At 50.9% G+C, this 27342-nt stretch overlaps 1 protein-coding gene across 1 annotated transcript; it reads right to left on the bottom strand.

Annotated features, from left to right (window-relative positions):
- Window positions 1–345: 345 nt before the first annotated feature.
- On the bottom strand, window positions 346–26361 carry ALLC (allantoicase). Its single transcript, XM_074333903.1, has 11 exons — window positions 26289–26361; window positions 24119–24546; window positions 22822–22978; window positions 14792–14885; window positions 12593–12643; window positions 9557–9644; window positions 8203–8328; window positions 7019–7098; window positions 6003–6135; window positions 1408–1563; window positions 346–731 (listed from the first exon to the last, which is right to left on the bottom strand). Exons 4-11 carry the CDS (start codon window positions 14879–14881, stop codon window positions 499–501), a joined length of 957 nt encoding a protein of 318 aa, XP_074190004.1. The 5' UTR covers window positions 14882–14885; window positions 22822–22978; window positions 24119–24546; window positions 26289–26361; the 3' UTR covers window positions 346–498.
- Window positions 26362–27342: the final 981 nt, after the last annotated feature.

The following is a 27342-nucleotide window of genomic DNA, read 5'->3' as shown; positions in this document are numbered from 1 at the left end:
GTTTACATTCGGGGTGCCTCCCTCTGGGGATGACCAGTGTCCTTGGGAAGGTCGTTCCCTGTGCTGGGTAAAGACAGGACAGTCCCCTTGGGCTGGGACAAGGAATGATCCCAGACAGACATTTTTCCAATGGTTTCAATGGGCTTAAACAAACTTCTACAGATACTAGGCTATGTAGGTATGACCCGCTGGATGGACATACAGAAAGGACAGAATATTGATAACTATAGATATCCACTTCCTGTAGAGTTAAAAATACGTCATCCTTAAGCGGTCACCCGCCATTCGCAGCCACATTTTCAAACTGCCATGCTACTTCGTGGCAGCATTCAATACAGCTCTCAGTGGGGAGAGTGACCACTTTATTAAATCACCAGGAATCCTATTGATCTTAAAAAGATTAATTGCCAGAAACTTCTTAAGGTTCAGGTGTTGAGAACACGTCAGAGAAGAATGGAACTGAAAGAGCATGTGACCCCACACAGCTTGGTGTCGGGGTCACAGGTTGGATCTGAACCCCGTCTTCACTGAGAACCTCATAATGGGCTGCTCCCGGGGGCGCAGGAGGCAGATGGAGCTGGGGAAGCCCCTGAGCCGCAGGCGGCCGACGCCCCCGTCTGGGCTAATGGTGAGCCTCGCGTGGGTGATGACATCCTGGAGCTCTAGGGTGAGGCTGTCGAACGTGTGACTCTCACTGGCAGACAGCTGAAAGAGAGGAGGACGGAGAGGCCCTTGTAATGACCAACAGGCCGATTGGCCTGGCACCACCCACTGGCTCGGATGTAGGGCCTTAAAACATAAAAGTTATGCCCTGATAATAATTTGGCTTACCACAGCGACCTGCCAGGAGGGAAAGAATGCCCAAATAGTACTGACATGAACACTCAGGCCCCTGGGACGACTGTGGTTCCTAATAGTTAAGTAAGTGGACAAACTGATAAGAAGCGGAAGCAGACGTGTTGGCGTGTCCCGGAGGCTGTCACCCATCCTTTCGTGGGAGCAGCCCTCAGCCTCAACTCTGATCCACAAACGACTCCCCTCCCACTCGATCAAAGAAGACACTTTTGGTACATCCCAGCCCCCAGCCCTCAGGTGGACACACCGTTACAGCTTTAAATATGCTAGCTACCCTTTCTAAAAAGTTAATATAATGCAGAAAGTTTTTCCATACATGTATTCTTTGCATATGGTGACTCCCAACAAAATTTGATTGTTAGACATGCAAAAGCATGAGAAAATGGGGCCTGTCCTTTTATTGTATAAATGGGCAGGTACAGACGACTGATTTCATCCACTCCCATTCTTTGAGTGGCCCCTTCCTTTTAAATTATTCTCACCAAACTGGGGTGTTTAATGCTGGTTCCCAGATACCCCAAATAAAAGCCAGCCTCTAGAATGGCATCTCACCTATCATTTTGTTTGGGTGCCCAAAATGTGCATTACTGAACCCTACGCAGGCACCCCCAAAAGCGATGGCCACCAGGTCCAGTGGTTCTTTGGGGTCAGTTGCGGTCCAGTCTCTTTGTCCAATACCATATACCCTAAGACGTGCAATTCCACCATCTGAAACCAAAAGGGGTCTTAGTTATTTTTTATTTGGAAAAGCAGCTGTGTGTGGATCGTAAACCACGAAAGCCCTCCACACTTACCTGCTGTGGTTCTCAAACACGCCAAACCCGCTGCCCCAAGACCTTTGTCTGGGAACAACTTTCGGGGCTCCCCAAAAGACCACTTGTTGTTCTAAGCTCTCAACTTAGGTGCACGGCCTCGGAAGGCCTTCCCTCTCACTCCCTGACTCATCTTCCTACTCGGCCTGGCCCTGCCTCGGTCCCCAGGGTCAGTCTTCTGTCTGCTCCCACATATTTCCTCCATAACTCTAATCGCAGTCTGAAAGGGTCTCATTTTTTATTTAAGTCCCTTCTAATATGTCTCCCAAAACCAGAACGTACAATCTTTGAAGGCCAGAACAATTGCCTATCTTGTTCACTTCTGCATCATCTCTACCTAGAATCAGTCCTGGCACATAGTAGGTGCTTTTATATATATATTGGAATTTAGAACTCCAGGAAAGTCAAAAAGCAATGGGAAATTCACCATAGATATAATGTTTGGTGCTAGAAATGAGCGTTGCTAAATCCCACACACACTCATACAGGAGACTTACATTTTAATTTTTCCAACAATACATTGCTTAGCAATGCAGTTGAGAATACAAAAGGTTAATATTCACAAAATCAAATTCCTCCTGAGAACCACAGCAGCCTGAGTCTAGGCATACAGGGCAGCAAATAGCTAACACGATCAACGCACATTGTCTGATTCCAATAAAGTGAAGGCTTTTTATTTGTTTGAATAAACAAATTACTTCCCAGAAGGGGGAAGCCAAGCTTTTTTATACAGAAACTCAAAATCATTAATCGGGTAGTCTACTGAAACCAAGCCCTATGTATTTTTACATGGAAGATTTGGTGAAACTGAGTAATCTGAAATTATTTCAGCATAACAGTAGAAATCTTGATATTTGTAATCAATAAAACCAGGCTGCATTGGCATAAACTCCTGGCAAATACACAGAGTCATTCAGCAGAAGCTAGACTGTAAGCACGCAATCTCAGCCAACATATGTTCATCTTTACATGCTGAGGTCTTACTTTAAAGCATTATAACCAGAAATACACTGCATCTAAAGTGAGGGTCAAAAGATCCCCAGTGAAGCTGGTGAGAGTTAGAGAGAAAAACAAAACAACAGCCACTTAAATAAAGTCTCTGGAAATAGCCCTACGGACACACAGCAAACGAAGCAACATTTATTCAAGAAAATCTACTAAAACTCACTAAGAAGAGTGACAGCCTGGTACTGGACACAGGTCAGCACCTTCCCTTCCTCCTCCCACGTCCGTGAGGTGGCGAGTCCACCGCAGACGGCTACAGCCAGGCACCCAGGTCTCCCTCGGCCCCACTGCCAGTGAGCGGGCTTTCTTCCTGGGAAGGGCCGGACATCACCCTTTCTCATTCTGCCGGTCTGCCTGTCGCGGAGGTTAAGTCCCAGGTGAGCATGGTTGAGAAGAGGGGGCACCTATCTTCCACCCAGTCCCCATTCCTGGGCTCTATGCGCTCACAGCCCCCCTGAGATTTTGGGGCCATCACCACCAGTGTCTCCGTTCACAAAGCAGAGCTTCCCCCGAGAGACAAGCCCCGTGTGCCCCTCCACTGAGCACCCAGCTCCTAGAGCAGGCGTGTCACTGACGGAGAAGCACACCCCAGCTCCAGAGCAGGTCATGGAGCAGAGCTCCAAATCTCTTCCCAATACACTGAGTTCACTGCCACAGAGTAAGGAGAAGTTTAAGCCTCAGGATGCTCTGAAAAGCTGCTAAGAGGGGACCGGTAGATTCATTTGAGATCTCCATAAACTGTAAAACTAGTCTAGACAGTAAGCCAGACGGACTGTTGGAAAGAACAAGGCAGAGCTCAGAGAAGGCTTCTGGGATCAGGACAAATCTCAAACACCAACCTCAGAAAAACGATCACTTGTGCTCGCTTCGGCAGCACATATACTAAAAAACCATCACTTCAAAGAAACCCAGAGTTAATTGGATTGGTATGGGGAGCAATTTATGCCCAGGGTAGTTTTGAAAAAACAGCAATCAGGTGTCAATTAGTGAGCTAATTGTGGGTGTGGTTAGGGAAAGAGTCAAAGAAATCTGGGCCCAAATTGTCATCTCAGGGTCACTGGGGGCGCCCAAGCCTGCACCTCCCTGGAAAGCAACATCAGAAGACTCCTAGTGGGGGGTTAAATAGATGTCGCTAAAATGCTACAGCCAGTAGGTAACCATGAAGAAACAGAGCATTGGAAAAGTGAGTATGTCATTATCCTAAGAGACAGTATAAAAGCATCTTTCCTCTGCCTTAAGTGCTTTAAAAAGCACTAATATAAAATAAGACGTACACAGTGTATTGTGGGGCTTATATGTAATCTGTGCGTAATTCATTTACCAGGAACAGCAAAAAGGAGGCTGTTGGGAGTACAGCTATACTGAGCTCAGGAAATGACTGCACAATGGCACTCAAATCCAGAGGAACAAATGAAGAAACCCAGAAATGACAAGTAGGAAGGTTAATATACCAAACCTTAAATAAATGTAAGTACATACTCGCATACCTGTCTTCTCTCGGCTTCTTTAGAAGACATGAAATTGTATAATTGTAACAAAATTATATAATTAATTGGGTTTTTAGCATTGATAGATGTACTTTGTATAACAATAGTGCCACCACAACGGGGAAAAGAAAGGAGAGCTGTATGAGAGTAATGTTTCTAAAAAGAAATAAAAATAAAATCGTGAAAAAATGATTAAAGAAATTAAAGTGCAGAGTGTCTATGAGTCAACTACTTGTTGACCAGTGTGCCTGTCATTCAGTGGGAAAGAAGAGTCTTTTCAACAGCTGGTCTCAAAAACCAGGTATCCACACGCAACAGAATGAAGCTGAATCCTTGCCTTGCGGCAATACAACAATTAACTCAAAGTGGATCAAAGACCTAAATCTAAGAGCTAACAGGATAAAACTCTTCAAAGAAAACATCTAGGTTTTCTTCATGACCTCACATTTGACAATGATTTCCTAGATATGACTCCAACAGCACAAGCAACAAAAGAAAAAAACACGAAGTTAAAATTCATCAAAATTAAAAACTGTTGTGCCTCCAAAGACATCGTTGACAAAGGGCAAAGACATCCAACAGAATGGGAGAGAATATTTGCATATATCGGGTAAAGGATCTGTATTTTAGAATACACAAAAAACTGTTATAATGCAATAATGAAAGACAAAAACCCAATTTAAGAACAGGAAAAGCTCTGAATAAACATTTTTCCAAAGAAAATAGACACATGGCCAAGTAAGCCCCCGAAAAGATGCCCCTTATCGTTCATCATCAGGGAAAAGCAAATCAAAACCACAATGAGAGAGCCCTTCGCATCCCCTGGGGTGGCCATAATCCAAAAGGCAGATGATAACACGTGTTGGTGAGGATGTGGAGAAATTGGAAGCCTCATACGCTGCTGGTACGAAGTACAATGGTGCAGCCACTTCCTCAAACAATTAAAAACAGAGCTGACATACAACCCAACAATTCCAATCCTGCATACAGACCCAAATGAAGACATACGTCCACAGAATAACGTGTACAGGAATGTGTATTATTCATTGCATTATTCATAGCAGCCCACAGGTGGCAACCATCCAAATGCCTATCACCTGATGAGTGGATAAACAGCATGGTCCATCCCTTCAATGAAATATTATTCGGCCATAAAAAGGAATGAAGTACGGATACGTGGCAAACATGGATGAGCCTTGACAATATTATGCCAAGTGAAAGAAGCCAGTCACAAAAGACCATGTATATGAAATATCCAGAATAGTCAAGTGTACTGAGACAGAAAGCAGGTTAATGGTTGCTTAGAGCTGGGGGGGAGGGGGGTTGGGGGGAGGGCTGACAGCTGAAGGATGTGGGATTTCTTTTTTGAGGTGATAAAAATGTTCTCAAGTTGACTGTGGTGATGGTTGCACAATACTATATATTTACACAGACTTTAAACCATGTACCTACATAACTATAAAGCACTGAACTGTATACTTTAAGTGGGCGAATTACATGTTATGTGAATTACAATAAAACTATTAAATAAGACAAAATGAGGGTGACTTGTACATAACACTTCAACTGCAATATACCTGTGAGAAATTCCTAGGCGGTATCTAAGCTAATGCAGTTAGTTCCACCGCACCCTAACCGGCGTGATAGTTTCTCGATAACTGCCTATGAACGGCTGTGTTAAAACAAGGATTTCCTAGAGAACAAAAAGGGCAAATTATGATCTTAAAGTGCTAGAGAGACCAGTGACCAAGAAAGAAAGGGTGACTTCATTTTATATTTTTCAAACATGCCAATGTTAAGTAAAGAAGCCATAGACCTGGAGATGGGTCCACGTCATATTTACCTGGGAAAATGTTGAGTCTTATGTGAGTCCATCTCTGATGGGAATTAACAAGAAAATAATTGTGGCCGGAAGCAGGCTTCCCGGGTTCAAGCTCTGTCATGGGAACCAAATAATCCCAGTCGTTGGACTTCAGCTGGCAATAAATATAACAATGTTAGCAATGGCTCCAGGGAACAATAAATTCTTTCCCCCTAGCAGCTGGGGGTGGTTATCGGGTAGAAATTCTCAGAATAAAAATTAACGATGGATGCCTAATGGAACACTTTAATAAAAATACTAATAAAGATCCAGTCCCAGGTTTAATAAACAGAATAAGGCCCTGGTTTCTTTCACCCTGATGAAAACAGCCCCTGATGGTGGCAGGGGCGGGGCAGGGAGAGTGAGGAAAAAAGACAGCATCTGAGATTTCTCCAAATGCCTCGTCTTGAGGATTCTTAGAGAGAAGAAACCAAGATGGTGATGTGAACATTCAAATAAAGTCCGGGGCTCTTCCCATGGACCCCAAGACCTGGCCTCACTTGGTTCGCCTGAGCCTGCAACAGTTTTCTGCAGCTCAGTGCTTCTCAAACAGAAGGGCCGGTTCTTTATTCCCTAGTCTGCTATGGATCAATGCTTTTGTAAAGCACAACGTAAGTTAATTCTGGACATATAAACATTAAAAAACAAGAACGCAGCAAAACACCAGCCCAAGTGTTTGTTTCATTAAGTTCATCAGGCCTGAAGTTACTTTGACCAATTCCCATAAAACGTATTTAAACTCTGTCAGTTTCTGCATTCATTCCAATCGGGGGCAGCACTTTGCAGGTGGCTGGGGAAGCAGACTGAGCTGTGAGAAGCACTACACCCGGCACACTCCCTCGTGCCGGGTTGCAGAAGCCACTCACGGAACGTCTGCAAGGTGGCATGGGTGGTAAGTGAGGAGAGACAGGCAGGGCTGCATGTGCCACCACCTCCCAGGGCCAGGCGTGGGGACCACGTCCCTGCTGCCCTGACAAGCCCTGACCTGGAAGGCGTACCTCAGCAACAGCGGCCAGCTCCTGGGGGGTGGCTGCAGTGCCCGTCCTCTCTCCTCGCTGAGGCATCTGTGCTCCTTCATCTGAAGGGAGAGTGACCGTTTGGGTTACAGTTCGTGTTCAAGATCAAAAGGGATATGCTCTCTCTCGGGCGGTTGGATGGCAATTTTCATTTTACTAACGATAGTGTCTCTTACATCCAAGTCCCAGATGGTCAAAGTAATAGACACACCTGTTGAAGTTGCTCAATATTTGAAACACTATCGGTAATTTCAAAAGCAGTGCAATACATTTGGTAGCCCGTTTGCTTCAGAAGAGCAAATATCGGCTCCACGTTAAGTCACACGTCACCAAGTTTATCACTTGGCTAGAGTTTTCAGAAGCTGGAATATTGCCAGGGCCGTTCCAGAAACACTCCCTCCCTGGTGGCATCCTTAGAACTGCTCCTCGGGCAGTTCAGAAACAGAAGCACTGCGCACAAGTGATGGGCCGACAGACTCTTACCCATTTGTCACCAGCCATTTCCTGCTTGTACAATAACCTCTCTCCCATCGTCACTTAAGGTTTCAGGTTGCCCAGCTCTCAGGAGCAGAGCTCATCCACACCCACAGGGCTTTTAGTGCAAACTTGCCAACTGACGTGGCTCGTCTTCCCTAAGTGCGTGTCCATACACACACATACGGCACATATTTCTAAAATGTCTGTTCTGGGGCCAATGTCAGGTAATGCCAACTAAAGGAATATAAAGGCTGGTCCAACGTGAAGAGCCTGTGTGATAGGTGTGGCCCAGCGTTCAAGACACAGGAAGGAACCTGCTGAAACCCCACAGCTGCTGCGTCACCATGACCCTGGGAGAACTGAGTGGGGCTGGGGCCGTGGGGCCCAACTCGTCCAGACAGCCCACCCCCTGCCCCGCACCCCTGCTCACCACACACATACAGGTGCCTCTGGGTGAGGCCTCTGAGTGTGAGGACAGTGGTATAGAAATGGGGTCAGAGAACATTGGGAAGCTAAAAATCAAACACCACAGAGCACTCTGCTGGGAATCGGAGCTTGAAAGCTGTGTGGCAGGCAGCAACGTGGCCTCAACAAGTTGCTGGACACGTCTGGGTGAGAAATGCACAGTCAGGGGACGGGGCCTCGTGACCCCACAATGCTCATCCTGGGGCCAGTGGTTCCCAAGTCACCTCCTTCCAAGTGTGCTGCTTGAATTGAAATTCGAGGAGCGTAGTCTCCCGTGAAGTGAGAAATGTCTACGTCGAAGCCCCTGATGACGCCTTGTATCCCCAGCTTGATGACGCACCAGTCGTGACCTACAGGACGGAAAGGACAGAACATCCCCGTTAGGGCGAGCTCGGCCCATGAAGCAGGGACCAAAGGGAGCTGACCTGCAAAGGAACAGCAGGGACACCCTCCTCCCGCCACAGGAAAACGTGCACAGTTAACTCTCAGCTGTGGCTGTAAGACCTGTCACAACGTGGGCACAGGGGGCCACCGTCCCCACATGAACCCCTGGATTCAGAGACCCCATGCTGACTCCAAACTGGTCATTTCCTGTGTGTCCTTGGCAGATCGTCCGGCCTCTCAGAGCCCTATTTGTCCCACTGCAAGTCAGGCAGGAGATGAGCGTCCACAAGCTGACATGTGACAGAGCTGGAGCGAGCCCCCAGCCCAGCTCAGCCTGTGTTCAGTGTAAACCAGGGTCTCCTGGAAACACCACGTTTATTGTCCACCTTCGGCTTTGGGGGTTTCCTCGTGCCCCCTCCCAGATCGCCCCCGGTGGCCTGCTAAAGTCTACAACTTCTTCAAGTCTGTATGTCATGGGTAGTTCTCGCAGTCTGCTACAGGCCCTCTTAAAATGTCCAGATGTACTAGAAGGCAATAATGCCTGGAGTGCCACAGGAATGTAGAAAATTAGAAATAGCCAATATTTCTGTAGTGCTTGGAACAGAAAAAACAAACAAACAAACGAAACACCCACCTGTTATTATTAGCCAAATGCTGGCTTCGTTTGCTTTTACAAGCAGTGTTCAACTTTAAAAGGTGTATCTTCATTGAGACTGATAAGTAGCAATGAATAAAGGTGACATCTTAAGGTGACATAAGAGATAGCACGTGCAGGGGCATAGGGCAGCTCTTGGTTCGTTTCCTGGCTTTTCTTAGCAGCATATGACCTGGGCTAAAGTAATGAGCCTGTTTCCCTAGCAGTGAAATGGGGATGAGAACCACTCCTACAGAGAGCCCTGGAGACCGGATGAGAATAATGTCTGCACGTTGCTCTCCCCTCTTCCACGGCCGTCATCGTGTTCTCACCTTCCCACCAAGGTGTTGCAACTCCTTTTTGCCTGGTGATGCACAGATGACCAGGTCTCCACTACCCCTTCCTGAATTCTAGAGGCCAATGTTCAGAAGGGACATCTGCGATGACAGAGCATTCCAAGGGTCACATGTTAAAAGTGACCCAAAACGGACCCCAGCTTTCCAACAGCCCCTGTTTTCAAATGTCTCAGTATTGAACAAAGAGAGTCACCGTCTTATTACCTGGCATCCTTTTCCTTCTGGTCTCCCATCCATCCATCCATTTCCCAAACTCAGTGTATTCATGCTCTTTAAAACGTGGACTGTCACTCTAAAGCCAAGAAGTACAACAAATCAACAATTAACATTCACGCGTGAGCCTGGGCTCCCCGCATATTACCTTTGCCCCAAAAGGACAGACGGGCCGTGCAAACGGGGACCCTAGGGGCATCCTCAGTAGGCATGGGAGTGTCTGCCCCTCCCTTCCTGCACAGAACCCCTTTCCTAATCCGGTGCCTCCTTTGTACCTATCGCCTTCAGACAAAGAAACTCCACTCTGTGGCCTCAGCGCACAGAACCAGCCACGACAGCTGTGGGTAAAACCCAAAATCCCCGGGCCCCACAGATGATACGACTCCCTCTGCAGGCTAGGTGCCTCCCAAAATGCCACCGGAACAAAGAGAAAGGACAGCTCTCCTAAGCAACCCAGACAACACTGTTTAACAAGGAATTCAGCCAAAGTTGCGTGGAGAGCAGGCCAGGTGCTCGGGTCCAGCTGAAAGCTTAACCCCAGCGCGCTGCACTGCTCAGGCCACCTGAGCGAAAGCGTGGACTCAAGTCACAGAAGCCAGCGTGGGGCTCAGTTCAGTCCCATGGGCCCTGAGACAAATGGCTGAGCCCACACCACCTCTTCTTGAAGGGCTGAAAAGCCCTTGAGCAGCGCAGACTCGGAAATTGTGTGGCTCTTGGCAGGTGGCCGAGAATGGAGGACCTTTTCCCTGTCACATCAAGTCCCGTGCGAGGAGGCGGGGCTTCCGTCTCTGCTTAGGGACATCTGCCCACAGGTGCACAGGGAAAGGACAAAGTCACAGACAAGCGGTAGGTGGTGGGCCTGGGCAGGGCTCCCAGGGAGCCGCTGCTGGTGGCCCAACCAGGGGTCCCACACACGCGCTATGTACTCCCTAAGGCAAGGGCCCAGCGCGAAGTCCTCAGCCTCTTGTGCCTCAGTTTCTTCGTGTGTCAGAGGGGACAACACTGTCCTCCTCCTGGGCCACTGCAAGCATTAAAATGTTAAGTCACGCCTGGCACAGTAAGTGCCCCAGATTTGGTTAGCAATATTATACCAAACTTGGTGGCATTTTGGTCCCACCCTCCAGCTGTTCCTTTGTTAAGGAGCTGTGAAGCTTTGGCCTGAACTCAGCGAGAGGAGGGGTACACCACCCACATAAACACCAGGCCACTCAGACCCCAAGCTTCCTGGTGCTTAGTTTAGCTTTGGTGGCAGGTGGGTCATTTTAGGTGTGTTGTTGCTGTAGCTGCCATGGCAACTGGATTAAGACGCAAAGGCATGAGGGGACTGGAGAGAATGTTGCCTGACTGGTGGCAGTACTGTCACGCAGGGTACTCACCTTACGGTGACAAATACATTCTTAAAGAAGCGAAAAGGAAACCAAAGGCCAGACCCCGGGGTGAACACACACATGCACACGGACGTTCACGACAGTTCAAGTGGAAGCAACCTAAACGTGCATGGGGGGATGGGCCCACACCCTGGTCCATTGTCATCCGGCAGTTAAGGGGTCCCCGGACCTCTGCACCAGGGTGGACGGGGCACACGAACACCAGGGGGAAAGCACGTTTGAAGAATGCTCAATCTTTTATGACAGTATGTGTACAAATTTAAAAATAAAAAGCAGTATTATTTCCTAGACATGGATATGGATATATTTATTTAAAAGTACATAATATATTAGAAGAATACACCAATCTTATAGCACCATTAATTCCACAAAGGGAAGGAACGGGCTGGCATTAGAGCTGGAGGTAAAAGGGCTTTAGCGTTACCTGTAACCTTCTCTCTTTTCCAAAAAGGAGAAGGTGTATATATGTATTTATATAGCTTAAGTGATTTGCAAGTGTGAGTGTACGTATGTACGTTTAGTGTGTATAGAGAGAGAACATATATACACTCAAGTGTAATGGAAGAAATAAGGCCCATTCTCTCACACCCACTTCCCAAGCCGAGCTCTTCACAACCTTGAACATGTCTCATGTGCATATAACACGCATGGCCTTCTCTGGTTGCCAGCGCGTCGCCACATTCTCAACCTGGAAGATCCTTACGTGCTTATCGAGTCCAGATTGATGGACACTTAGGTTGGTTTCTCCCCTCCAATCAACACCGGAACTAATATTTTCTACACATCTGTGCCTACTGTGCAAGTGTGTGAATCTGGGGGATAGCTCAGGCCGGGCACGCATGCGTTTACATGTTTCAAAGGTAGGCAAGTGGTAAAATGGGGGCCTCTGACACTTGCTAGCTGCTCTAGTGACCTAGAACGAGTGAGTCGGCATCTGGTCCCTCATTTCCTTACGGTTTTCTCTGAGGAGTAAGTGTACAGGTGCCAGATCAGTATCAGACTTCACCATGTGGGGACCTGGCCAGCTCCTGCCCAGGAAGAGCGACCAATTTACCAGAGTGACCAGACGGGCAGTAACCACCGAGGAGGCCAGCACACCGCCCACCAGTGGAGACTCTTGCTGCAGCCCACCTGTCCCAGCGTTAATTGTGTGTGCGCCTGCGTCTGCCTCCCCCTCGCAACAATTCTCGCCCCTCACACTGGTGGAACAGATAGCAGAGTTCCAACGAGAGCCTCCATTTTTTCCCTATGTTTGTCAGTATTTTCTCTGTGCCTTTTCTAAAAAAACATGTCCTACACGTCCATAATTACACAGGTAAGACATTTTCCAAAAAATTCAAGATGTGTGCCGTTTTTCTTCCCAATGCAAATTATGACCTCCACATTCGACAGAGGATGTCAGTAGCTTCCCCCACAAAGCAATGTGGTCCCAAATCCCCGTGTCATGTCCCCGTCTGTGTCTGTTATGTCTTAGCCTGAGTGGATGCTGATTTCTACATGTGCCTATTGTTCTAAAATGCTAATTCATTGGGACGCATCACGTGACTCCCACCCCAAGTGAGCGGGAGGGTTTTAATTAACTGGCTGCGTCCATCACACTACACCAGCGTCCCCACCGCAGAACGCCGATTTACTATACCTTTATAAGGTTCTCTGCAGGAGCAAAAAAGTCATCTGTTGCAAATAAAATCTAGACAAATAAAGAGAGAAGTAAAGATAAAATAACCATAAATTAAAAACCATTTTATTTCATGCCCTAGTGAAACATTATGAGATGCAGTAAAAAGAAACCGTGCAATTGCCTGGGGGAAGAGAAACAATATGCAATTAAGCCGAGATGCTTTTTAAATCTTTCGATTTCATTGCTTGTCTCCCTGCTTAATCTTTTCTTCCCACCCTTTTTTCTTAATCCCCTTTACCATCTGGATGCAAAAGTGCTAACTTCTTACGCTTGGGAAGATAATTCACCAACTTTCTTCCTTTCAAGGATGAGGACCTTGGGCTTTGTGACCCTTGCACTGACAGAGCAGTAGCCACACCTGTGCTTTGGGCTCACAGGGGGATGCCCTGCAGGGAGGATGGCTGGTAACTGGTCGACCAGAGCAAGACGGGTTTGAGAGTGAGGTGGTGTGCTCCAAATTACACTAAGAAAGCAGCTGTAAAGCAGATTTTGCCAAGCAAAACCGGCTGCTGGTCACCCTTTCGAACCCAGGCCCCACTCACTGCTACAGTCTGGAGGGGACCCAGCCTACTGGTGTCCGAGTGCAGACCAGAACCTACAGGGTAGGCCAGGACCTCACTGTTTTGGGGCTGCGGGTGGTTTGGATGGTCAATGCAGGGGAGTCGCTACTTGTCGGGATGGGCCTGCCCCTGAGAATCACTCCGGGCGAAGCACAGGTGAGTCCTTCCCCTACTCAGCATCTTTCACTGGCTCCGGGGAAGAAACCCTCACGGGGCACAGGGGGCCTCTCCTACCTCCACAGGCTCCACCCCCACTGCCCCACAAACCCTGGACGGTTCCAGAAACACTAAACCCACTGGAGCTTGCCAGGCCCCTTCTCAGCATCCTGTCTGAAACGGCCGCTCCCCCTTTCTTTGCCTTGCCAGCCCCCTCCCCCACTTAGAGCTTCACGTGCTGGTTAGTCCTTCCAACAGGTCACTTCCCCCACCCCCTGCCTGGCTGGTGCCCAGGGCTGGAGTAGAGGCGCTCCAATAGCATGCTCCCAGGCTTAATGACGGCTCTGGTCTGCACTTTCCACTCAGCTCCCTGGCAGAGCATAAGCTTCCTGAGGGGAGGCTTGGGTCTTTCCTTCCACCATACACAGCGCCTTGCACATTACTGGTATCTTAGCAATTTCGCACGCAGCTTGTACCTCAGTCCTCTGCACACTCGGGAACCTCAGTCCTCTGCACACTCGGGAACCTCAGTCTTCTGCACACTCGGGTACCTCAGTCCTCTGCACAGTCAGGTACCTCAGTCCTCTGCACACTGACGGTACCTCAGTCCTCTGCACACTTGGGTACTTTAGTCCTCTGCACACTCAGGTACCTCAGTCCTCTGCACACTCAGGTACCTCAGTCCTCTGCACACTCAGGTACCTCAGTCCTCTGCACACTCACTCAGGTACCTCAGTCCTCTGCACACTCACTCAGGTACCTCAGTCCTCTGCACACTCGGGTACCTCAGTCCTTTGCACACTGACGGTACCTCAGTCCTCTGCACACTTGGGAACCTCAGTCCTCTGCACAGTCAGGTACCTCAGTCCTCTGCACACTCGGGTACCTCAGTCCTTTGCACATTGACGGTACCTCAGTCCTCTGCACACTCACTCAGGTACCTCAGTCCTCTGCACACTCACTCAGGTACCTCAGTCCTCTGCACACTCACTCAGGTACCTCAGTCCTCTGCACACTCACTCAGGTACCTCAGTCCTCTGCACACTCAGGTACCTCAGTCCTTTGTACACTGACGGTACCTCAGTCCTCTGCAATTGCTGAGGTAACACTTGCACAGTGTTCACATGTTGTCCAGGTGACTCTCATACTATATTCATGTACCACTGACAGGTAAATTTAAGAAAAAACAAACAGAGGGACAGTGGACTCTTCTCACACAAGTGCAAAGTGTCTTTTTGCTTTAAACTTAGGGCAATGCTACCCACGCTGGAATGCCCCCAAATTAACAATAATTCTATGGAAGCCTTTTGTAGTAATGGGCTTCGTCAGATAGGAGGACCCTCCTGCCCATTTCCTTTCTTTCTAACTAGGCTCTCAGCCATGGTGATGCGTCCCTAGCAAGGCTTCGTTCAGTCTTGTTCTTGTCGAGAGACCCGCTTACCTTTCCTCCCACAGACTCAGATGCCATGTCAATCAGCTGGATGAAGTTGGGACACCGGGCCAGCTTTCCCTCCCTGGGAGCGTCAGCCATGCTCCTGCAAGGAGAAAGCCAGGCGTGCTCAGTCCAGGTACCGAAGCACAGCTGCGCCCGTGTGCGTGAGCAAGGTGTCCTCCTGGCTCCCACGCCAAGGTCTGAGACGTCCCCCCATGCACATCGTCCAGTGGGTGTGCGGGCGCCTCCCACCCAGTGATCCCTTCAGGCTGAATGAAACGTGACTTTGCACCAACACGCTGAGACAGGGGATTAGAGCATGGCCTCCTCTGAAGTGTTTAAAATGTACAAATCCTACTGCTGCAAAATGCAAAGTGTTTTTTTAATGGGGAAAAGCTTTAATTTAGAGAGGAATAATTAGCTTTTAATAGTGTCTGGATCAATTCAAAAAACACTTATTGAGCACTAGGTGGTGATCCCTGGCTGGAAATGGGGTACAGAGGAGGACCCACCCCTGCAGGGCTCCCCACGGTGGGCGACAGGTGCCCACAGATGCTCTGTAACCACCAGACTCAGGATTTCTCCCTCCCAGAGAACAGGTACCAGGCCATCACCCTGCAGGGAGATAACGGGCTGGAGGTAACTGTCCGGCACCCTTATTCTGAAGTTGAGAAAACAGAGATGGAGAGGTGGAGAGAAGCGCCAAGGGGGGCCAAGGGGTCCCGACAGGCCCCAGGGTCTCCCACGCCTGAGCCAATGGATGACCCTTTGGTCCTACCCATTTCTTCTACCCCTCCTGGTGAAAAGAGAAAAGTGCATAAAAACCATTATCTCAGGAAGAATTTTTCTTATTTAGACAGGAAATACAAACAGTCAATGCCCATGAGATGTTAACTCGCTCTTGAAACCGCAGGAACACGATTAATCAGAACACGACACTTTCGCCTATGGAATGGACCCTTCCTTTAGACAGACAAGTACCCCCATAATCTGCTCCCAGGACTGTGAATTACAGCACTGTCTGCAGAGTGACTTGGAAATAACCATGACGTGAGCAGGCAGCTCCACGCCATCTCCTCCGTGGGTCCTGCCCTGACCCCTCCTGCTGGGGTGTCCTGGGCCCCCCGAGTCTCCCTGCTCCACTCATCCTCCAGTGATCTCATCCAGCCTCGCGGCTCTAACCTCATCCCGACCATCAGTAACAGCATGGCCTTCCCGGACCTCCACCCTCCACCCAAAGTACCTCCCCTCGGACGTCTTATCCAGTCTCACAGCCGGCACGTCCCCTACTCGGCTCCCGCCCTTCCTGACCCTGCTCTGCCCTGCGTCCTCCCCTCTTGGCCACTCACCCACTTCCCTTTACACCTCACATTCAATTTGTCGAAAAATCATGTCTACCTTCCAATTAGATCCAGAACCTTAAAAATATATCATATCTGGAATATTCTTTAAAACAACCTGGAAAATTTTCCTCAACATTCTGAAAAGGAGCAAAGTGAACAAGCGGGTAAGTGAAACATGACTGGCCATGAGCTGGTAATTGTTGTAGCTGGCCGATGGGTACACGGAGGATCCGTATAACACACGCGTTACAGGCATTACACACGCTCACGATGGGGGGGGGCATCCTCATCTCTCGCCTGGGTCATTAAACTATCCCCACTGATCTCCCTACGGGCACCCTACCCTCTGTACAGTCTGTTCTCAACACAGCACCAGAGCCATCTGTCGAAAGCAAAAGCCAGATTCATGAAACCCTGCAGTGGTTCCCAAATTCAGAGTAAGAGCTGGTCCCTTTACGATGGCCACACGACACTCCCTCATCTGACCCCTTCTCTCCTACTCCCCACCTCCACTCCAGCCACCTCGTCTTCATGGAATGTTACAGGCATATTCGGCCTCCGTGACTTTGCAATGGCTGTTCCCTCTGCTGGGATGCTGTTCCCAAGTGTCTGTGCAGCTCACTCCCACATTCTCCTCAAGCCTTTGCTCAACTCTCACCCCAGCAGTAGCCAACTGGGACACCTCCATTCACAGGCGTGTGTCCACCACCCTGTAACCACAGAACCAGCTCATTCTGGTCCTGTCCTGTTTCTAACAAGACTGGGAGTTTACCCCACTCATGAGTAACATTTGTGCACCCTTAACTGCCCCCACACACACACAGAACCACAGGACCAGGACATCACCGGAACCGGAACCCAGAACCCTTTCAAGAGCGAAGGGTGCACTGTCCAGGGAGGTCTGGTGCTGAAACCGCTTAAGCCCGCCCCGAACCCTGGATCGGGGAGACAGGTGTGAGCCCCACCTGCCTCCTTGCCGAGCTCACAAATAGAGGCTCGTTCTTCTCTCAAAAGCCAGACCATAGTGTTGGCTTCTGGGGGGCGGGGGGCAGCGAGCCTTTGCTTAGCAACTCCCCAGCACTCCCAATACCCCACCCGACCTACCTTTGTCCCCGTGGCACAGAGACCTGCTGTATAACCCGTCTGTCTCTAACTCCTATCTGTGTGCCCCGTGAGGACAGTAATTTCATTTGGTCCACTGGTGTGTCCAGGGCTCGGCACACACAAGACGCTCGGTAAGCATTTGCTGAATACATGAATGTATGAGTAATGTTTTCTAACTCACTTTCTGTTTGGAAACTCTGGTTCCCTGAATGGACTAAAATCTTCCTGAGGATGAAGAGATACAGAAGAAGAAATTGGCTAACGTCACATGTTTGCAATGGCGTCATGCACAGTCCAAACATTTTATCTCATTTTAATCCTCGGAACAACTCTGTGGTGTTGGTATTATTCACATTTTACAGAAGAAGAAATGCTTCTTTGAGAGGTCAAGTAGATTTTCCAGAACACACAGCTGGGAAGTGGACCATGCTTCCCACCCAGATGTGTCCAAATATGATCAACCTGAAAGTTCCCAGTGCAGGGCTGGCACACGCGCTGTGTAAGGCTTGTGACATGAGCAAACCCACTTGTGATGCATTTGTTCCGTCAATAGTTGTGTGGAGAGCTCCAGTGACATCCACGCAGTGAGCCAAGCGTTGGGGTTACACCTGCTCTGCAAGGGTTCCCAGTGGAAAGCACGACAGACTCATCAGCAGGTGATGGTTGCGAGGTCCTCACGGCATCGTGGGCACTGAGGACACACCCCGTGAGCTTCGGGGCCTCAGGAGCTCCCTGCAGGAGCAGAACCAAGCTGGGAATTGAGCAGAAGAAGCAGGCGAGGGAGTCAGACAACACGGAGGCAGGGCGGGCTCCAGGACCACAGAGCTGGATGACATTTGTCTGGACCTGCACTGTCCAGCCTGGAAGCCACCGGCCACACACATCTATTTCATAAATTTAGATTTAATTAAAATTAACTAAAGTTAAGAATCGGTTCCCCGTGGCAGTAGCCACATTTCATGTCCTCAGCAGCCACCTGTGGCTGCCGTATGGGGCCATACAGACACAGAAACTTTCTAACCTCGCAGGAAGTTTCGTGGGATCGCACTGGGAAAGCACAGCAGAGATTACGGTGCAGAGCCCACCCCCCACCATGACCACCAGCAGCACGTGAGGAAAACTGCAGCCAACACTACACCACGGGGCGGACACGTGCCCTACACACAGGCTCACGTCATGTGCCTTCTTCCTGGAGCCCTCAACACAACATTCCCAGGCAGCTCATCAAAGCGGAGACACCCTCATTTTGCACAAGTTCTGCCAGCCTCGCCATCGGGCGGCACGGACACTGAGATGGGCAAAGCATGAGACCAGGGCCCAAAAGGTGGTGTGGGTCACAGACCCAGGCCTGGGTAAGCTGGGGTGGGTCTTTCAGAGTCTCCCCCGACCCAGCAGCTTAGTGACTGTCCTGCGTCCTGTATAGTCACACCATGCCGGGCACTCAGCAAAGGTTTGTTGAGTATTTCATTTGCTTAGACGATTAGAGTGTTTGATTTACTCAGTCATTGTTTTGACAAGTGAGAGATTGCAACTTGTAAGAAATCTATTTGCTCATTCTGATGACCAAGATACATTTCTCTTCCGTAGTTGGTCGTCCATGGTTCCTGGTTCACAGCTCCCGAAACCCTTGGCGTTTGCTGAGAATAAGAGCCTGGAGCATCTTGTGTATAACATTTGGTCTCTAGCCCTCAGTTGCTGAAGTCTCTTCAGAATAAAGGTGAAAGGGTGTCTTGTTACTCATAACAAGCCCCTTTCCACCACTACTGGGTTTATATTAATGAGGTGACTTTTGGAACGCACCTAAGGTTGGGGGCTCATTGCCAGGGGAACCAACCATGAATAGACGTGGTAACTTTCAGTGCCAGCCCCTGATTTCTGGTGAGTGGAGAGGGGCAGGAGGTTAGCTCAGTGGCCGTGACACAGATTGACTCAATCACCTTAGTAATGAAACCTCCATAAAAACCCAAAAGGATGGGTTCAGAGAGCTTCCGGGTTGGAGGACACTGAGGTCTCAGGGAGAAGCGAGCTCCTGGAGAGGAAGCCCCTCGCCCCTGCCCCAGCCCTCGCCCTGTGCATCTGTTCTGTCTGGCTGTTCCGGACTTATATGCTTTTATAATAAACCAGGGGTCTAGTAAGTAAACTACTTCTCTGAGTTCTGTGAGCCTGTCTAGCAAATTAATTGAACCCAAAGAGGGAGTCATTGGAACCTCGGACTTACAGCTAGATAGTCAGAAGCACAGGGGGCAATCTGGGCTTTCAATTGGCATCTGAAGAGGAGGGAACAGCTGGGGGGACTGAGCCCTTACCCTGGGGAACCTGACGCTCTCTGGGTAGACAGTGTCAGACCTGAGTTGAATTGTAGGACACCCAGCTGGTGTCCAGAGAATTGTCTGATGGTGGGGAAACCCACACGCACATTGGAAGTGGGTGCTCAGACACCTTTTAAAAGGCTGAGCTTTTTAGTTTTCTCAGTCGGCTGCAGCGAGCTGAACAGGCAGCAGGACAGAGCACGTGAACATGTTGCCTAAGTCCATAATTAAGGTGCCTCTCCTCGCCTCCCCAGGTGACGTCCTGCCAACTCCCAGGCACGGCCCACACAGCGCCATCCTTCTGCCTCCCTGCCGGCCAGAGAGCAGCAGGCAAGAGCACGGTGCTCCCTTCCATCTTTGCTTTCTTACGTCTTTCTCTTTGATGTGCCTCACATGACGTGCACCAAGCACGCGTGTGACCTGCCTGCACCAGAGGCTGCAGCTTCCAGGGAGACGAGATCAAGAGAGAAAGGCACGCCACCCTTTTCTCCAGGGAGCAATCTCAATGCTTCAGGTTTCTAAGCTCCCACTCCCAAAACACTGACACTCAATTTAGACAATAAAATATCTCCATTCAGCACTTCTTTTAAAAAAAAATGAATAACACTCCATTTGGAAATGAATGCTCCCATTTGGAAAATAAATAGATTAAAAGCTCTTCAGGAGATGGCAGCCGGTGCAGCAGCGCCCTGCGAAGCTAACGCTGGATGGAGTTGGTCAGAACCCGTCCTGCACCCTCCGAGCCCCGGGTGGCATCCAGGGTCCACACACAGGCTGATTTACTAGGATTTGCTAGAGCCGTTATTCACACTGGGCGAGCGTGCCTCTCACATGCTCACTGCTACACATATACGTACGTCATGGAAGTGCACCCTAAGAACAGGCAGAAATGTTCAAGGCTAACGTGTGTTTCCAAATGAAATCTGGCATTGGGACACATCTGTTTTAACTGGCAGAAGTGAACTCAGTTTGGGGCCCGGAAGCCCACGTCCCACGTGGCAATGCCCGCTCGTTTACGCCCCAGCCTGCAAGCTCCACGTGAGACAGGTAAAGGGATCTTTAGAGCTACTTCCAAGAAACAGTTGCCTTAATGCTTTATCCTCCTCTTGGCAAGCTCCCTTTGCAATGAAGACTCTGCTATTCAAGTGTGTTTAAAATGTGTTACATTGAGATAACAGGAAAAAAACAAAGAGACCTTTGTAAAACACTACAGAGGATGAACCACAGAGATAAGTCTCAAAGGCGGATGAAATCCAAATGCAGCTGAACAGAAATCCTAGGGACAGAGGTGGGGGTGGGGGACAGAAAACTCAGCCACCATCTTCTCTGTGGCCACTCACCCCTTGTCTGCTCCTCTATCTTTACACAAAGAACCAGATCTTGCTTAGGACAGAGGCTCCGGGCTGGGTCCCGAGCCTGCACAGGTCCCATTCTAGCCGTGGGTGTCTGCGGCTGCATGACCATGGCAACCACTTGCCACATGTGGCATTTACGTTTAAGTCTGATGAAATTTAGAATTCAGTTTCCTGGTCATGAGAGCCACATTTTACGTGCTCATCGGCCACTGAATGGCTCAGAAGGGACATTCTCGTGCTTGCAGAAATTTCCAGCCAACCATGCAGGTGTAGGGTTCACAAAGCATTCTCGGGCACCTTACAGAAGAGCGCCCGTTATTTTAGAATGCCGGTTTATTAATGGACTTAGATGTAATATCAGTCTTTACTAGTGGTCTGAGAAATCTTTCCTAACCTCTCGGCAGCGTGGGAAAGCCTCAACTACACTGCAAAGCCATCTACTTGGCTTCCTACTATGCGCCAGGAAAACCTACTGTGCCCCAGGCACGGGCTCTCTGTAGTTCCCACGACCTCCTACAAGCTGTCTGTGACTGTCCTCGCATTCCCCACGGAGACCAACGCTCAGGTGCTTATGTCACCCTCATCCAGCACCACTCAGTCCAAAGCAGGAAAGTCACCACAAATACTCCTCGAGTACTTCTCCCCCACACCAGGGTCATCAGATTTCCTCTGCGAAGGGTCAGGCCAGGAGTCCCCCAGCTTCACAGGCTTACGACCTGTTGCCACACAGCACTGCAGCAGCCACACACAGTCCATATGGGACAAATAGACAGTCCATAGGGACCAGTAGACAGTCCATACGGGACCAGTAAATTGTCCATACGGGACCAGCCGAGAGTCCATACAGGACCAGTAGATAGTCCATAGGGACCAGTAGACAGTCCATACAGGACCAGTAGATATTCCATAGGGACCAGTGGAGAGTCCATACGGGACCATCAGACGGTCCATATGAGCCTGGCAGAGCCAACTCTGCCAGAAAGCCACCCCCATGCTCAGACTGCCTGCAGCGTGTACTTCTAGATCTGTCATTGGAAACCCTTACAACGCCTGCTTAAATTAGCTTTTAAATACTTCTCTGCAGAGGAACAAGATCCCCTTTAAAAGGCAGGAGCTACGATTGAGGCCAGGCTGTCACGTGTAATGAATATGCTGACGCTTTTACTGCAAATTGCAACTTATTCATCGGAAAAGAGCAGGATTGTAACCTGTTAGTCCAATGAGATGAAGGAATTATTGTCTTCTGATGGAAAAAGTACAGTCTTGAAATTTTACAGTCAAGGGCTGTTCACTCTTTGTTCCCCCTTTGGGTTTGTCTTCAAATAAGACACAAGGTGAGTCTACAAATTGAATTGTAGGCAAGAGAGCTTTTCCTTTGACCCGCAAGACTGTGGGAACAAATGGCTCCCCGTTAAAGACCTCCCACGACTTTCACCATCAATGGCGGTAAGTCCTAAAAAAGCCTTTGGCCAAAAGTATGGCATTTATAGCGAAATCAAAGAAGCTTATTCAACTTTGGGGCAAAACTGGAGGGAACTTAGGCTGGGATTTGGAGGAGCCCTACGTCAGCGTGTCAGCTCCCTGGCTCCACGTAGCGTTGGTACAAATTCAGGTTCCACTCACTTGTGGCCCTTCTTTTGAATATAAGTTTATTTCACTTATGGGCTCAGTTCTTTGATTTTTTTTTTTTTAAGCCCAAAGTCACATGACTTAACCCGAAGCAGAGTGGGGACCAGAGCCTGTCACCACTCCCTGGCTGTGGACACCCTGCCCCTGCCTTTGCTCAGCCATCCCCAAGATCAGCCCACAGCAGCCAGGCCGGCCCCTCTCTTACCTCTCAAAGGTGGCAAACGCTCACAGGGCTATTAAATTCGTCCCTGCTGTCGCCCTGCTCATCGGGCAATGACAACATGAACATAGCAAGTTACCTGTAGACAGTGCTCCGACCTCGCCCAGGAGTGTGAAGTCCACTGCTTAGGATTGGATTTCCTGCACCTCACAAGCCAGCAGCAGTTTCATGGCGCTTGGGTGCCAACCAGAAGAGAACTCACATGGGACTGAGAGCTTCCAGGAGACGGGCTGTGCCTGTGTGATGTCACAAGGGCTGAAGGGGCAGATGGAGTTGGAGCAGCCCCTCCCTGGAGGAGCCCTGCAGTCACTGCAGGACCCCTGTGCAGGGCGGGGCCAGCCCCGGTGCCTCCCACACATGCTGACCCTGCGTGCCAGCCCTCACCATCCCTGAAAGAAGACCGCCCTTGGCAGGCCTGGGCTGAAACCCCCACCCTTCCCCCTTCCAGCTCTTACTCTGAGGAGACTCATTGCTTTGCAAACACCAGGCCTGCCTCATGGTTCCCCACCTTCTAGAGAAGCCGGGCTTTGGGGATTCGATAGCAGGGAAGGACCCTCAGCCCGAGGAAAAGGCAGGTGCACACCACCCTTTCACATGGTTTACAGGTTCAAGCACCTCCAGAAAGCATACCTTGCCAAGTGGGTACCACACCTCATGGCATGAAACCGAGACACGCCCCCTGCCCTTGGGGCCCATGGTCTAGAGCAGGGGTGTCCAAACTTTTTTCAATGTTTTTTACCAAGTGCCGTATGCGGTAAAATACAAAAACAGCCGGGCCACTCACTCGAGGTGAAGTACGTATTACCTCACCTGGTTTATTTAAGTAAATTAAACATATTTTTGGAATTTGCTGCGGGCCAACTAATAATGGATTGTGGGCCGCAGTTGGCCCGCGGGCCGCAGTTTGGACACCCCTGGTCTAGAGGAAGTGTCCCTGGTGGCCCCGTGGGATGGGGGCTGAACTCCACCTGCCACACGTGATCATACCCGACACGCGAGGGGCAGAGGGGATGCCATTCATGTCACACCGCTGCTGACAGTGTGCACAGATGGAGAAACAGGCTCCCAAGGTCACCCAAGGTGTCCTGACTCATGCTTGGCTGCAGCACAGCGGGAACTCAGAGCTCCAAGCGGGGGTGGGTCCTGTCACAGACACTCCCTGCCCTCCCTCCTTACTTCTCTCCTGCACCCCCAGCCCTCCCTGATGAAGCCAAGCCATCTGGAGAGGCTGGTCCCCAGGCCACCCCCAGGAACCTGCCCAGCCCCTCAACCACGCCCACTGCAGAGACCCCCACAGCCACCGGGCCCTCAGGTCCCATTGGCACCCAACACCCCTCCCGATGAAAAAGCAGAAACCACACCCTGTGCTTCCTTACATAGCTGACTGCGTTTTCATAAATTAACAGATGTGATTCCATCCCCAGTTCCCTGCCACCCGTGACATTTCCTCCGGCTGGCAATGAATGTGCTCTTTGCTCTCTGGCTCTGATAAATCACAAGACTGCACGACGCAGGGGCCCAGTTTTACACTTCAGTGTCACTAAGTCCTGGCCCTGTGCAGAGGACAGCGTGACGGCAGGGTACCCAGGGCTGGCGAGAGCTCCTGAAGCCTAAATGCGTCAGAATCACATGGGCTTGTTCCCGTCTGGGACCTGACTGTGCAGATCTGAGGGGGGCCTGAGACTCGAGGTTTCTCGGAGCCGCCGCTGAGGCTGGTGTGCTGGTCCCCGGACCACATCTGGAGAACCAGCTGCTACAGGCTGCATGGTCCCGTAGGACAGCTTCCAGCTCCTTGAAATTAAACCTAAAGTGAAAAAGTGAAATGAAATTAAGAACTTAGATCCTCTGTCTTGCTAGCTAAATTCCACGTGCAGAGCGTTCTAAAGACGACTCTGTGGGGACACCCCACCAAGAGAGCAGTGACCCCAGGGCGGCTGCCAGAGATCAGGCAGGAGCATGTGTCGCCCTGAACCCCAGGGCCACGCTGACCCCGGACACCGTCGTCCTGGACACCCACCTGGCGCCCCATCCTCCACCCTGACGAAATTGTTAAGCAAAAGGACCCGCCCCAGCTCATAGTGCTTGGTGTTCCTTGAGGGAAAGAGGCAAAGGGATGACAGTTCAGCTCCCAGCATGCCGTCCACTCAGGCGCTCTCCCTTCCTGTAACACAGGCCGGATCTGGTACTGACCACCTAGGGTACACTTCCCTCTTCTCCCCAAATCCTGCCATGACAAAGAGCTGTCCTTATTTGGGGCCACAGCAGCTGCCTGCAGACATGCGTGAGTCTCAGCCCAAACTGCTGACCCCTAGGGTCGCAGTTCATGGGTCAATCATGCTTATTGTTTAAAGTCACAAGTTTGGGGCTGTCTGTTACACGGCACAAGCTAACCGATACACCAGGTTGGGACGCCCACACTTAGGAAGCAGCATTACCTCCCACCGCAGACACTGAAAGTGCTGCTTTCCCGGCCCCTCTGCCTCCCTGGCACACACACACACACACCAAGCCACTGCCTGCGGGATGTCCCATCCATAGTGCCTCTGGCTGGTGCAGGGCACAGCCCTGCAGACACACAATGTGGCCCTGGAAGCCCAGGTGCCCAAACAGCCTCTGAACAGGCAAGGGGCAGGGACAGCCGCCCCCACCAGCCTCCACGCGGCAGCAGCTGGGGATGCTGTGGGCCCACGTTTCCTTCCACATCACAGCCAAGACGGTTTCCTCTTTGCAAAATCCCTGTGAACGCCCAGAAAGCTGTCCACAAAGCCGATTCCTGCTTCGATTAGTAGCCGGCCCTGGACTTTCCTGCTCACAGCTGAGAGGCCACCTGCCCCGGGTTCTGAGCTGCTGAGTTGAATCGGGTTTTGCCTGGTGGCCGCCTGCCCCTCGGCCCGCACCTGCCACCTGCCACCTGCCCCCTCCCAGGAAGCAAGGTGGGCGCACGGTCCAAGCCAGTCCTAGGGAGGGCGATCCAAGTGGGCAGACGGTGAGAACCATTTTCAAGCTTGGGTGAGGCAAGACAATCCAGACGGCTCAGAGAGCCACCTGGCATCTGTCGGGATGAGCCTGCCGTGAAGGGCACTCGCCCGTCACCATCCCTGCACCTCTGCCGAGACCCAGCTCCATGCCCAGTGCTGCAGGGACGCTGGGACCCAGATGAATAGCCTCATCCCTCCCTACAGCTTATCTTTCCCACAAGTCACACCAGCAAGCTCTTTTCCTGACAAGTCCTTTGTTTGCTGGGAGTGGCTGCTGCCACCTGGGGACATGCTCAGACTGAGGATGAGAAGTCACAGGGAGGTGCCCACGGCTTTTCTGAAGGGTGTGGCACCAGTGCCTGGGGGCCAGGGCTCCCCCCTCCCTGCCCTTTGTTCTGCCTGCATCTCCCTGCCCCCCTCTGACTGGTCCCTGCCAGCCCCTCCTCCCTGTCTCTGCATCTTTCAGCCTCTCTCTCTCTCTCTCTCTCTCTCTCTCTCTCTCTCACACACACACACACACACACACACACACACCATCCAAAAGAACACCCCACCCGACCCCCAGCACCTGTGCAGCTGGCGGCTTGGCGGGCCTTGGGCTCCCCCACTGCCTGCTCAGTCCTAGTGGATTTGTCACACACACTGTTGCCCGTCTACCACTAGATGGCAGTGTGACCGAGCAGATCACGGAGGCCGGCCAGCAGCCCCAGGCCGTGTCTGGCCTCCCTCTGGTCTCGTCCACACTCACCGAGCGCCCTGCATCCTGGTCCTGGCAGCCGCTAATAAACCTGTTCTGTCCTCAGCCAGCCTCCTCCCAACCTGCACCCAGACTCTGCCGGCTACACAGCAGCCCTTCCCAAGAGCTGGGGGAATTCATTCTGATTTCCCAGCCAGTTGTTTACATCCATCAGATATGCTTTAAAACATTCACATCCTACAGCGAGTATGACCCACGGGCAAACAAGAGCAGGGTAGTTTCCTATCACTCAGCTTCCTCTGAGAGAAGCCAGGTGGAGCTGGGCTCCTCTCCCTCTGATCTCACTGGGAGTTGGTGGTCCCCACGTGGGCGGCACACAGCAGGAGAGCAGCCTGCAGGGGACAGGGACTCTGGGTGATGGAGAGAGACGCCTACCGGGCAGAGAAGAGTCCAGGCTGGGAGCCTGGCTGCCGGGGTCCCCCCAGGCCACCACCCACCAGAATCACCATGCCGGGTTAGCTTTCCTGCCCGGCCCCCAGGCACTGGGTCTGCCCTGGGCAGGAGGCAGGCAGCTGCCCTGGGCCGGCTCAGAGCCAGGGGGCCACGGCAGGGAGTACCGGGGACTGGCTGTGGGGCTCCAGCAGGAATCTGGGGCTGGGGCTGCTGCTTCGGCCCCTCTGCTTTCAGCAGTAATAGCAGTAGCCAGAGGGGCCGGAGCCCTAGTCCCCACTGGGCACAAGGAGGACCCGATGACAGCCACACAGGCAGGGGCACTTACAGGACAGGCCCCTCGAGCTCGGGGAGCCCGGGCCTTTTGCAGTAGACGGGAAGCAGGCCGGCCTTCCCTCTGCAGGGGACACTGTCTTTATTCCACTGGACAGTCACCTTGCCTGCCATTGCCCTAGAAGCTCTGGGTGTGCAGTCT

The sequence above is a fragment of the Rhinolophus sinicus genome, linkage group LG05, assembly GCF_036562045.2.
Source record: "Rhinolophus sinicus isolate RSC01 linkage group LG05, ASM3656204v1, whole genome shotgun sequence".
Taxonomy (NCBI): Eukaryota; Metazoa; Chordata; class Mammalia; order Chiroptera; family Rhinolophidae; genus Rhinolophus; species Rhinolophus sinicus.
Note: the sequence above shows the minus strand (reverse complement) of the source record. Positions and strands in the feature narration are given on the sequence as shown.